Below are 13,154 nucleotides of genomic sequence, written 5' to 3'. Positions count from 1 at the left end.
TGTTCTGGTAGAAACTAATGAAACCAAAGAGATGAAAAAATATGATATTTTATTTCTTTAGTTAATTTCCTTCTCTGATGACAGAGATTTCTCTTCTCTCTTTCTGCTGTGTTTCGGTTGAATGTCGGAGTCTTTTGGTTTTTGCATCTTCAGTCTTTCATCACTGATGTTCTGCTGACCTTCTCTTTCCCAGGATGCTGTTTTGTGACCTACTACACCCGTAAATCTGCTTTAGAAGCTCAGAATGCTCTCCACAACATGAAGATCCTCCCTGGGGTAGGTCGAAGTCTTCTTCCTCCAAGGGTTCAGGTCTGTGTGGTCCATGTGAAGCTGTTGACGTTACAGTGCTCTGCCGCCAGAACATCTCCGTCTGTCCTTTAACCTCCACCATAAACTGACCTGAAGAGGGTTAGGACTCGGGACACGGGGTCATTCAGGTCTCTGTGTGTGGAAGACTCACCTGGTGATGCAAATAAGCTTCAAACCAGCTCCCACCGCGGGGGAGGAGCTAATCATACCGAGAGAGTCGGAATGATCTCAGGAACCCAGACATGGAGACGGGTTTCTGATGCTTTTGCGGAGATTTTCAAATAAGTCATTGTGATCTCTGAACATCCTTCATGTCTTCCATGGATTATAAAGAGACAGACACCCTACATGCAGCCATTAGGCTGAAAACATTGGCTGTAGCTCCTCCCACAGACGTCTGGGGCGTCAGGTTTATGGACACGTTTTAGGAGAGGTGTCCAGCAGCGAATCTGACAGTCGTCAAAAGAGAGATGCTTCGCTTGAACGCAGCTTTTGAAGGCCGTTCACCACAAACAACCACGCACTGATGGCGGCGGTGCTGCCGAACACCGGCGCCATCATGTGACCACCAGGAGAAACGTGGGTTCAGTGTCCTGCCTAAGGACTCTTTGACATTTGGGCGGGAACTGAACCTACAATCTTCCAATCAGAGGTGGACCTCTGCCCCACGGCTGTGGTGTCTCCAGACAGTTAAGTTCTGCCAGCGTCTGTGTTTCAGCGTCTCAGTGGACGAGTGGACTCGTGTTTCGAGGTTTTAGGACAGACAGGAACCTCAGACCTCTGGACTCTCCTTCAGTCCTCTGTTGATGTTTCTCAGGTGATGACGGTCCTTCCTTCCTCATGAATTCTTGTCTTTGTGAACTTCTCCAGATGCATCACCCCATCCAGATGAAGCCGGCAGACAGCGAGAAGAACAACGGTGAGACTTCAGACCGCCCAGCCGCTGGCTCAGCGTTCTGCTGCTAGAATGTTTCAGGGTGCCGATTTTCTAGAGTAGAGGTCAGAGGCAGAGTGGATGCAGAACTTTGACGTTTTCCTGAAGAACTGCAGTACCTGAACTTGCCTGTAGAGGCCAACAGTGACTAGAAATGTTTGAGTCCTGAGACCCTCCTCCTCTCGTCCACGAGGCTCTTCTGGACTGTTCTGGTGCTGGAGTCCAGCCCCAGTTGATTGAAGGGGCGTGGCCAAAGTAGTAGCTGCCGTCTCCTCTGTCCAGAGTGTGAACCAGGCTGTGTCGGAGGCTCCGCCTCTCATTTAGGTGATTGAAGTCTCAGAGATGACCTCCTCCTGATGGACGGCTGCGGTAAAACTATCATTAAAATTATTATCGTTAACAAGATGCCGTCTGGATTCAAACCAGAGATCTGTCAGTAATTCAGAGTCATTCTAGAATGACTGTATCGTCAACCTCTGGGTCTTCACCTGAAAAAGGTGGAGAGTCCTCGATCGATCCTTCTGCCATGGATCCGACGTCTTACCGATGCCGAGTATCCGTTCACCACAGAGGAGCTAGCACTGACTGACCTTTGACCTGCATCGTGCTGGTTCAACCCCAACACTGTCACTGGTCTAGCTGAGTGAAGATTCTGAAAGGTCCCGCTTGGTTTTCAGACACCGCTGTCACCTGGATCAGGCAGGACAGGTGTTAACCAGCAAACTAGAAAATACCAAACCAGGCGGCTTCATGGAAACGGCACCAAAACAGTCCCATCATCATCATCAGTGTTCCCGCCTGAGCATGCTGGGAGCTCCTCAAATGAAGTCTTGTCTTGAATGCAGCAGTGGAGGACAGAAAACTCTTCATCGGAATGATCTCCAAGAAATGTAACGAGAACGACATCCGGATGATGTTCTCGCCGTACGGACAGATCGAGGAGTGCCGGATACTTCGAGGACCCGAGGGACTCAGTCGAGGTGAGAGACGCTTCCAGTTGTTTCATGATCTTCATGTGACACAAACCCATGTTCACTGGCGCCTCAGTGAGAGGCACCTGTATGAGGGAGGAGCCACAGGTACAGGTGCAGGTACAGGGGTGGAGCCGCACATGTGCTGATGAAACTCGCCTCCTGCTGAGAGGGAGGGGCAAAGACTGCGGTCTGGTTCCTGCAGCCCAGCAGACAGTTTCTGAGGACGATGATGCTCAGACGTTCACGGAGATCCTCTTCAGGAGAGGCTTCTTGATGAAGGGGATGTCCCGCCCCCACGTGAGCCCCTGGAGGATGTCCCGCCCCCAGGTGACCCCTGGAGGATGTCCCGCTCCCACGTGAGCCCCTGGAGGATGTCCCGCTCCCACGTGAGCCCCTGGAGGATGTCCCGCCCCCAGGTGACCCCTGGAGGATGTCCCGCTCCCACGTGAGCCCCTGGAGGATGTCCCGCCCCCAAGTGAGCCCCTGGAGGATGATGACGGCCTCGGGACAGACTGGACTCACTGGACATAATCGCTGACGGCGTTCAGACTGAAGCTCCTCCACATGGTCATGAAACAGCACAGATGTTTGCCGTTCCAGCAGGATCTGGGATGGACGCTGTCCTCCTGGGGGAGGTTAGAGTCCCGTCCACCATAGGGGGCGTGTCCTGAGTCCCTGAAGAAACCATCCTTCGGTTCAGAGAAGCAGCTGATCCTCTCGTCTCTTTCAGGATGTGCGTTCGTGACCTTCACGGCTCGACAGATGGCCCAGGCGGCCATCAAGTCTATGCACCAGTCCCAGACCATGGAGGTAAGCGAGCGTCACTGACCGGACACCGCTGTCTCCGCCCCCTTGGTGCTCACAGCTCTGTCTGTTCCAGGGATGCTCCTCCCCCATCGTGGTGAAGTTCGCAGACACCCAGAAGGACAAGGAGCAGAAGCGTCTGGCTCAGCAGCTGCAGCTGCAGATGCAGCAGCTCAGCGCCGCCTCCATGTGGGGGAACCTGACCGGCTTTGGCAGCCTGGGGCCGCAGTACCTCGCCGTGAGTGTTCGAAGACCACCTGTCCTGAACATCCAGAGCGCTTCCTGTCTCACCTTTCCTGTCTGCTGCAGCTCTACCTGCAGCTGCTGCAGCAGTCCACCTCCCCCGGGAACGCGCTTGGCGGCCTGCACCCGGTTTCAGGTAAAGACTCGGAGTCAAAGCTGCGTTCCCTTCAGGTCCTGACAGGTGTGACTCGTGTTTGCAGGTCTGAATACCATGCAGAACCTGGCAGCTTTAGCAGCAGCCGCTACGCAGGTCACGCCCTCGGGGTCCAGCACCATGACCACCTCCAGCAGCCCGCTGAGCGCGCTCGCCACCTCAGGTAACCACCGATCCCGGCTGTCTAACGGCTATGTTTCACCCCCCAGGACTGAATGTCTCTCCTCCCTTCGGTTTGACCCGCGGTGGTCTGAGGAGAACCACCGACTGAAGTGGATCAAAATGCCATCCTGCAGTTCCCACAGCTGCTCAGAAGGGGGCGCTACTGTCTGGAATTAGATAAAAGTGTCATCTGTGAAGGAGCTCCTGCTGCTCCTCACTGCTCCTTACTGCTCCTGCTGCTCCTCACTGCTCCTTACTGCTCCTCACTGCTCCTCACTGCTCCTCGCTGCTCCTCGCTGCTCCTCACTGCTCCTCACTGCTCCTCTTTGCTCCTCACTGCTCCTCTTTGCTCCTCACTGCTCCTGCTGCTCCTCACTGCTCCTCACTGCTCCTGCTGCTCCTCACTGCTCCTCACTGCTCCTCTTTGCTCCTCACTGCTCCTCTCTGCTCCTCACTGCTCCTCACTGCTCCTCACTGCTCCTCTTTGCTCCTCACTGCTCCTCTCTGCTCCTCACTGCTCCTCACTGCTCCTCACTGCTCCTCTTTGCTCCTCACTGCTCCTCTCTGCTCTTCTCTGCTCCTCACTGCTCCTCTCTGCTCCTCTCTGCTCCTCACTGCTCCTCACTGCTCCTCTTTGCTCCTCACTGCTCCTCTCTGCTCTTCTCTGCTCCTCACTGCTCCTCTCTGCTCCTCTCTGCTCCTCACTGCTCCTCACTGCTCCTCTTTGCTCCTCACTGCTCCTCTCTGCTCTTCTCTGCTCCTCACTGCTCCTCTCTGCTCCTCTCTGCTCCTCACTGCTCCTCACTGCTCCTCTTTGCTCCTCACTGCTCCTCTCTGCTCTTCTCTGCTCCTCACTGCTCCTCTCTGCTCCTCTCTGCTCCTCACTGCTCCTCACTGCTCCTCTTTGCTCCTCACTGCTCCTCTCTGCTCTTCTCTGCTCCTCACTGCTCCTCTCTGCTCTTCTCTGCTCCTCACTGCTCCTCACTGCTCCTCTTTGCTCCTCACTGCTCCTCACTGCTCCTCTTTGCTCCTCACTGCTCCTGCTGCTCCTCACTGCTCCTCACTGCTCCTCTTTGCTCTTCTCTGCTCCTCACTGCTCCTCACTGCTCCTCTCTGCTCCTCATTGCTCCTCTCTGCCTCCAGGATTTCCAGACATGGTTTCTGTCTTCACATTCACACTGTAGTCGTTTGGTTCTTCAAACACACTAATGTTGTTGTTCTTTATAACCTGGGCCAGTGGGAGCATGTAGATGTTAAATAGAAGTGGTCCCAGGATGGAGCCTTGGGGCACTCCACATGTAATTTCTATTGGCTCAGAGGGGAAGTTACCAATTGACACCAAATATTTCCTGTTTTCTAAGTACGTTTTGAACCAGTTTAGTACTGGCCCAGTGAGACCCACCCAGTTTTCCAGTCGTCTGAGTAGTATTGCGTGGTCGACTGTATCAAACGCAGCACTGAGATCCAGTAAAACTAGCACTGACATATTTCCACTGTCTGTATTCAAACGTATGTCATTAGTCACTTTGGTCAGAGCCGTTTCAGTGCTGTGGTTCTGTCTGAAGCCGGACTGGAAGACATCATAGCAGTTGTTATTTATTAGGAATTCATTTAGCTGATGGAAAACAGCTTTTTCAATGATCTTACTTAAAAATGGCAGGTTTGATATCGGTCTGTAGTTGTTCATTTGAGTTTTGTCTAGACTGTCCTTTTTTAGGAGGTTTGATTCCTGATAATCTTCCCAAAGCAGGTTCCTCGCCGACCTCCTCCAGCAGCTCCTCAGTGAACCCCATGGCCTCTCTGGGGGCCCTGCAGTCTCTGGCTGCCAGTGCTGGTGCCGGCATCAACATGGGCTCCTTGGCAGGTGAAGACCAGGATCGCGGCATCCTGAACTCTTTGGGCTGCAGACGGTTTGGCTCACTTCCTGTGGTGTCTTGTTTCTGCTGCAGGGATGGCAGCCCTGAACAGCAGCCTGGCTTCAGGAGGTCTCTCTAACGGCTCAGGTAACACCATGGACGCCCTGAGCCAGGCCTACTCTGGAATCCAGCAGTACGCCGCTGCTGCGGCCCTGCCCAGCCTCTACAACCAGAGTCTGCTGTCCCAGCAAAGCGTCTCCGCTGCAGGCAGCCAGAAGGAAGGTGAGTTCTGCTGGAAACCAGGTCAGGACTCGATCTCTGATCTGTATGTGAAGACGGAGATAACAGTCTCTCATTGGTCGGCAGGTCCAGAAGGAGCCAATCTGTTCATCTACCACCTCCCCCAGGAGTTTGGAGATCAGGACCTGCTGCAGATGTTCCTGCCGTTTGGAAACGTCATCTCTGCAAAGGTCTTCATTGACAAACAGACAAACCTCAGCAAGTGTTTCGGTGAGTTCCCGAGCAGCTCTGATCCCGGGCTGGTTCTCAGAGACCTGTGAGCCCACCGGACCTTCTCAGCAGAAGGCTCTGAGGTTCGTCTTCTACCATGATAATGGACTGGTTAGCCGTTCCAGTTTAATCAGTATTATCAGACATGCCTCCACAGCATGCGTCCCTGCAGTCATTTCAGGTTTGAAGAACTTCTCGTTTGTCCCGACTCATCAGGATCCAGAGGGTGGAGTTCCTTTAGCCTGTGAGGCTGAAGCTTCCAATGTCTGTCAGAACCCCATTACCCAATTGTGATGTACTCTAACAGACAGATTCTTAGGGTCTGTGTTCCACAGAAAAAAGGGTCCAGGTTTGCAAACAGAACCAGAACGAGACGCACTTCGGGTTTTTGAAAACATCGAAAGATTCCAAGTTGACTTTATGGTCTGAGAACCCAGTCGTCTCTAAACCAGAGGACAGAGTTTGGTTCCTGGACGACACAAGTGTCCATGGTTGTACACCACAGACATTATAGGGTGGGTGAGCCCTGATATTGAAGGGATTCGATCCAGTTTTGATCTCATTTAACATCTTAATAAATCATTTCCAAACGTGACAAAACTGGCTCTAACCAAAGTGACCAAGATCCTCATGACTGACCAGCAGTGGGATCGAACCCCTGACTCCATTGATCTGTGACCAACACGCTGCCAACAGTATTGACCTGTGAACCTGAAAGAGCGGTTTAAAACTGACTCAATCCAAAGCTGAGGGTCACATGACCTGAACGCTTTGTCACCTTTGCACAGTCTCGTGTTGCTCAGCCTCCAGTGAGTCTCTGAGTGTTTGGAGCGAGTTTATCCTGGTCTTCTCAGGTTCTCCAGGTGTGACTGTGGGCGTGGCTCTGTGACAGACTGCCAAGGTGTTCAGGAGACGCTCCACCTTCGCCTGACAGATGCAGGGATAGGCTCCAGCAGCCCCGTGACCCTCACAGTGATTCAGAGAGTTCAGAAGATGGATGATCATGTTCCAGAACTACTCGTGTCAACGAGGATCGTATCAGGTGGTTTTCCCATGATTCTTAGTGTTTCTTTCTTTGACAGGCTTTGTGAGCTACGATAACCCGGTGTCGTCACAAGCAGCCATCCAGTCCATGAACGGGTTTCAGATCGGGATGAAAAGACTGAAGGTCCAACTGAAGCGCTCCAAGAACGACAGCAAGCCCTACTGAGGGTGTGAAGGCCCTGAGCGTCTGATGGGAAGGGCGGTGTCCGGGTGAGTCTCCGTCCAGCTGAAGCCATGTGTCTGCGTGAAAACATCAACCAATCACGTTTGTTCATGAAAGCACCGATGTGAGACAGACGTCACCGAAACAATAAGAAATTAAAATATGAAAGTTCAGCAGATCAACCCCAAACACAAACCTTCCGACCCCTGAACACGAATGTTCTCAACACAAAGAACGTCACACAACAGAGGAGACACCAAGAACGCAGAACACCAGCGTCAATCTGAAGCTGCGTTCCTGCAGTATATAGAGAACTGGACACAGCGGTTGTGATGTCACTCATAGAAATACCTTTTCTCCGGCTCCAGCCAAATGTAGCCAATTCAGTCGCTATTCTTCCACGATACGGGAGCCGCTATGTTGGAGTTAGATGACAGTGATTCTTCTTATTCTTTTCCTTTGGGCTTTTCCCTTCAGGGGTCGCCACAGCGAATCAGTTCCCTCCATCTAAGCCTGTCTTCAGCATCCTCCACTCTAACACCAGCCACCTTCATGTCTTCATTCACTGCATCCATAAACCTCCTCTTTGGTCTTCCTCTAGACCTCTTTCCTGCAGCTCTAGACTCAGCATCCTTCTACCAATATATTCACTGTCTCTCCTCTGAACATGTCCAAACCATCTCAGTCTGGCCTCTCTGACTTTATCTCCAAAACCTCTAACATGTGCTGTCCCTCTGATGTATTCATTCCTGATCCTATCCATCCTGGTCACTCCCAAAGAGAACCTCAGCATCTTCATCTCTGCTACCTCCAGCTCTGCTTCCTGTCTTTTCTTCAGTCCCACTGTTTCTAGTCCAAACAACATGGCTGGTCTCACCACAGTCTTGTACACCTTTCCTTTCATTTGTGCTGAAACTCTTCTGTCACACATCACACCTGACACTTTTCTCCACCCATTCCAACCTGCTTGCACTCTCCTCTTCACTTCTTTTCCACACTCTCCATTACTCTGTACTGTTGACCCTAAATACTTAAACTCCTCCACCTTCTTTATCTCTTCTCCCTGTAACCTCACTCTTCCACTCTGGTTCCTCTCATTCACACACATGTACTCTGTCTTACTGCGGCTAACCTTCATTCCTCTCCTTTCCAGGGCAAACCTCCACCTCTCTAACTCCACCTCCACCTGTTCCCTGCTCTCACTACAAATCACAATATCATCTGCAAACATCATAGTCCATGGTGATTCCTGTCTAACCTCATCCGTCAGTCTGTCCATCACCATTGCAAACAGGAAGGGGCTCAGAGCTGATCCCTGATGTAATCCCACCTCCACCTTGAACTCCTCTGTCACCCCTACAGCACACCTCACCACTGTCTTACAGCCCTCATACATGTCCTGCACTGCTCGGACATACTTCTCTGTCACTCCAGACTTCCTCATACAATACCATAGTTCCTCTCTGGGCACTCTGTCATAAGCTTTCTCCAGATCTACAAAGACACAGTGGAGCTCTCTCTGACCTTCTCTGTACTTCTCTATCAACATCCTCAAAGCAAATGTTGCATCTGTAGTGCTCTTTCTTGGCATGAAACCATACTGCTGCTCACAAATGTTCACTTCTGCTCTTAGTCTGGCTTCCACTACTCTTTCCCACACCTTCATTGTATGGCTCATCAGCTTTATTCCTCTGTAGTTACCACAACTCTGCACATCTCCCTTATTCTTAAAAATGGGCACCATCACACTTCTCCTCCATTCCTCAGGCATCTTCTCACCACCTAAGATCCTGTTGAACAACCCGGTCAAAAACTCCACTGCCATCTCTCCTAGACACTTCCATACCTCCACAGGTATATCATCAGGACCAAGAGCCTTTCCACTCTTCATCCTCTTCAAAGCCCCTCTCACTTCACCTTTACTAATCTTTCTTACTTCCTGCTCCACAACCGTCACCTCTTCTACTCTTTGTTCTCTCTCATTCTCTTCATTCATCAACTCTTCAAAGTATTCTTTCCATCTTTCCATTACACCACTGACACCTGTCACCACATTACCATTCCTATCCTTGATCACCCTAACCTGCTGCATGTCCTTCCCATCTCGATCTCTCTGCCTTGCTAGTCTGTACAGGTCAGTCTCTCCCTCCTTACTACCCAACCTAGCGTACAAGTCATCATAAGCTCTTTGTTTGGCCTTTGACACCTCTACTTTCACCTTACGCTGCATCTCCCTGTACTCCTGTCTACTCTCCTCAGTCCTCTCAGTGTCCCACTTCTTCTTAGCTAGTCTCTTACTCCGTATACACTCCTGCACCTCCTCATTCCACCACCAAGTCTCCTTATCAACTCTCTTTCCTGATGACACACCAAGTACACTCCTACCTGTCTCCCTGATCACATTAGCTGTAGTTATCCAGTCATCTGGGAGTACCTCCTGACCACCCAGAGCCTGTTTCAACTGTTTCTTAAAAGTCATGCAACAATCTTCTTTTTTCAACTTCCACCAGTTTGTCCTCTTCTCTGCCTTTGCCCTCTCTTTCTTCATCTTCTTCACCACCAGAGTCATTCTACACACCACCATCCTGTGCTGTCTGGAAACACTCTCACCAACCACTACTTTACAGTCACTGATCTCCTTCAGATTACACCGTCTACACAAGATGTAGTCTATCTGTGTGCTTCTACCTCCACTCTTATAGGTCACTCTATGTTCCTGTCTCTTCTCAAAGAATGTATTCACTATCGCCATTTCCATCTTTTTTGCAAAATCAACCACCATCTGTCCTTCTACATTCCTCTCCTGGATACCAAACCTGCCCATCACCTCCTCATCACCTCGGTTTCCTGCACCAACATGACCATTGAAATCTGCACCAATGACAACTCTCTCATTTCCAGGGATGCTCATCATCACTTCATCAAGATCCAACCAGAACTTCTCCTTCTCTTCCAGCTCACATCCTACCTGTGGGGCATACCCACTAACAACATTGAACATGACACCCTCCATTTCTATCTTCAGACTCATCACTCTATCTGACACTCTTTTTACCTCCACAACACTCCTAACAAACTCCTCCTTTAGGATAACTCCTACTCCATTTCTCTTCCCATCTCCACCATGATAGAACAACTTGAACCCTGCTCCTAAACTTCTAGCCTTGCTACCTTTCCACCTGGTCTCCTGGACACACAGTATGTCTACCTTTCTCCTCTGCATCATGTCCACTAACTCTCTACCCTTTCCTGTCATAGTTCCAACATTCAAAGTCCCAACTCTCAGTCCAACACTAGTGACTTTCCTCTTCTCTCTCTCCCTACGAACCCGCCTTCCTCCTCTCCTTCTTCCACCAACAGTAGTCCAATTTCCACCAGCACCCTGTCGGTGAACAGCACCGATGGCGGTCGTTGTTAACCCGGGCCTCGACCGATCCGGTATGGATTTCGTAGGTCTGATTCGCATATTTGATTTGGCAAGATTTTACGTCGGATGCCCTTCCTGACACAACCCTCTGTATTTATCCGGGCTTGGGACCGGCACAATGAGACCCTGGCTTGGGCCCCCTTGTGGCTACATTACAGTACACATTACATGTGATTGATCTAAGTCATTGCTATGGCAACTGCTGTCACCAATCAGGAGTGAGCTTATTGGAAGGCCACACCCCTTCTGCTGAAAGCAGCTCAGGAGAATTGGTCAATCAAATGTTGGAGGTGGAGCCCGCGGGCATCACATGATTTTACTGACGATTCTGAGATAGTTAAAGAGAGGATCATCAGTCAGATGTTAGAACAGTTTCAGATAGAACGACGGATAACAGCTGATTAGTCCTCTACAGAAGTCTAAGGGATTCTGGACTGTTCGAGCCACTTCCTGTTTGGACCGTGGGGGGGTACTCTGTTCAGTTCTATACACAAGGTCAATGGACAGGATCAACTTTAGGACCACAAAGAAACCGAGTGTCGTCCAGAGCTGCCAGATCACTCTGAGCCTCACATGGAGATGGCTCCAGAACCAAAAGATCACCTCCAGAACCACCATTTCCCCTCCAGAACCAAATATCACCTGCAGAACCACCAGTTCACCTTTTTATTGTCATTACGACAGGCGTAAAACAGCACTACAGATAGCAGTAGGGACAATTACAAAAGCGATAGGTTAATTCCCCATACTTTACAGCGGCAGCCAGACGCGCCAGCGTTCACAACCCGGAAGTGGTTTGAATTTGGTTGTGTTGGTTGTGCTGGTTGTGTTTGTGTTGGTTGTGTTTGTTGTGTTTGTGCTGGTTGTGTTTGTTGTGTTTGTGCTGGTTGTGTTTTTGTTGGTTGTGTTTGTGTTGGTTGTGTTTGTGCTGGTTGTGTTTGTGTTGGTTGTGTTTGTGTTGGTTGTGCTGGTTGTGTTGGTTGTGTTGGTTGTGTTTGTGTTGGTTGTGTTTGTGTTGGTTGTGTTGGTTGTGTTTGTGTTGGTTGTGTTTGTGTTGGTTGTGTTGGTTGTGTTTGTGTTGGTTGTGTTTGTGTTGGTTGTGTTGGTTGTGTTTGTGTTGGTTGTGTTTGTGTTGGTTGTGTTGGTTGTGTTTGTGTTGGTTGTGTTTGTGTTGGTTGTGTTGGTTGTGTTTGTGTTGGTTGTGTTTGTGTTGGTTGTGTTGGTTGTGTTTGTGTTGGTTGTGTTTGTGTTGGTTGTGTTGGTTGTGTTTGTGTTGGTTGTGTTTGTGTTGGTTGTGTTGGTTGTGTTTGTGTTGGTTGTGTTTGTGTTGGTTGTGTTGGTTGTGTTTGTGTTGGTTGTGTTTGTGTTGGTTGTGTTGGTTGTGTTTGTGTTGGTTGTGTTTGTGTTGGTTGTGTTGGTTGTGTTTGTGTTGGTTGTGTTTGTGTTGGTTGTGTTGGTTGTGTTTGTGTTGGTTGTGTTTGTGTTGGTTGTGTTGGTTGTGTTTGTGTTGGTTGTGTTTGTGTTGGTTGTGTTTGTGTTGGTTGTGTTTGTGTTGGTTGTGTTGGTTGTGTTTGTGTTGGTTGTGTTTGTGTTGGTTGTGTTGGTTGTGTTTGTGTTGGTTGTGTTGGTTGTGTTTGTGTTGGTTGTGTTTGTGTTGGTTGTGCTGGTTGTGTTTGTGTTGGTTGTGTTGGTTGTGTTTGTGTTGGTTGTGTTTGTGTTGGTTGTGTTTGTGTTTGTTGTGTTTGTGTTGGTTGTGTTTGTGTTTGTTGTGTTTGTGTTGGTTGTGTTTTATGCTGTCTGTTGTGTTAACGCTGGTTTGTGTCTCTGTTGTGTTCTTGTCGTCTCTTCCTCCAGATGTCGGGTTCTCGCTCTGCCTCAGGCTGTCCACGTTCTCCTGGAGGTGTTGTCGGATCATTCGGTTCTGACGGTGACAAACGGCAGAGGAACGGTTCTGTCGGGTCCGGCTGGAGCTTGTGGTGTTGTTCTGGAGAACACTGATGTTGGGTTTTCATGTGTGTGAGTTGTGGTGTGTGAACATCTACGGATGCTTTTCTAAGGTGTGATCTGGTTTGTGTTGTGCTGAGTTGTTGGTGGTTCGAGGAGCTGCAGCCGAGCGTCACGGCGCCGGACTGGACCGGACCGGACCGCGGCTTTTGCTGTTCCAGTTCCGGCCTCAGGCTGTGGTGAAGCTGTGAAGGGAACGTGTCGGTCTGAACTCCACCCTCACTGAACGGTCAATCATCCCGACCCCCCCTCCCTCCATCAGATCCTGATCCATCAGATCCTGATCCGTCAGATCCTGATCCGTCATGATAAAGAGTCTTCCTCTCAGCGAGGAAGAGGAGCTGGACACGGTCATCTGAGTGAGGAAGATTCAAGATTTCCATCATCATGAGGCAACAAGCTTTAATGAAGAAGTGGAGATGAAGAGGAGGAACACAAAAACACACAACGGTTGATTACACAATGAGTGTAATCCAGTGGATTTGTGTCGACATGCAGAACTTTCCTCTAGTGGGTCTGTATTTGGATCCAGAGCTGAAAGGATAAGCTGCTTTTCTCCAGCTCAGAATC

At 50.1% G+C, this 13,154-nt stretch overlaps 1 protein-coding gene across 5 annotated transcripts in view; it reads left to right on the top strand.

Annotated features, from left to right (window-relative positions):
* The window catches only part of celf1 (cugbp, Elav-like family member 1), a 20,058-nt gene extending 6,910 nt beyond the window's left edge, over nt 1–13,148 (top strand). For 2 of the 5 annotated variants that reach the window (XM_024281051.2, XM_036212158.1), the window contains exons 3-14: nt 194–276; nt 1,180–1,228; nt 2,089–2,223; nt 2,948–3,027; nt 3,098–3,259; nt 3,331–3,400; nt 3,465–3,581; nt 5,328–5,444; nt 5,530–5,718; nt 5,803–5,946; nt 7,029–7,200; nt 12,435–13,148. In XM_024281051.2, the coding sequence (XP_024136819.1) occupies nt 194–276; nt 1,180–1,228; nt 2,089–2,223; nt 2,948–3,027; nt 3,098–3,259; nt 3,331–3,400; nt 3,465–3,581; nt 5,328–5,444; nt 5,530–5,718; nt 5,803–5,946; nt 7,029–7,156 (1,274 nt within the window). In that variant the 3' untranslated portion in view covers nt 7,157–7,200; nt 12,435–13,148. The remainder of the gene's footprint in view (nt 1–193; nt 277–1,179; nt 1,229–2,088; nt 2,224–2,947; nt 3,028–3,097; nt 3,260–3,330; nt 3,401–3,464; nt 3,582–5,327; nt 5,445–5,529; nt 5,719–5,802; nt 5,947–7,028; nt 7,201–12,434) is intronic. The other 3 variants (XM_024281055.2, XM_024281054.2, XM_024281053.2) reach the window with 3 other exon arrangements.
* The last annotated feature ends 6 nt before the right edge of the window (nt 13,149–13,154 follow it).

This window comes from Oryzias melastigma, linkage group LG6, assembly GCF_002922805.2.
Source record: "Oryzias melastigma strain HK-1 linkage group LG6, ASM292280v2, whole genome shotgun sequence".
In the NCBI taxonomy this organism is placed as follows: Eukaryota; Metazoa; Chordata; class Actinopteri; order Beloniformes; family Adrianichthyidae; genus Oryzias; species Oryzias melastigma.
Note: the sequence above shows the minus strand (reverse complement) of the source record. Positions and strands in the feature narration are given on the sequence as shown.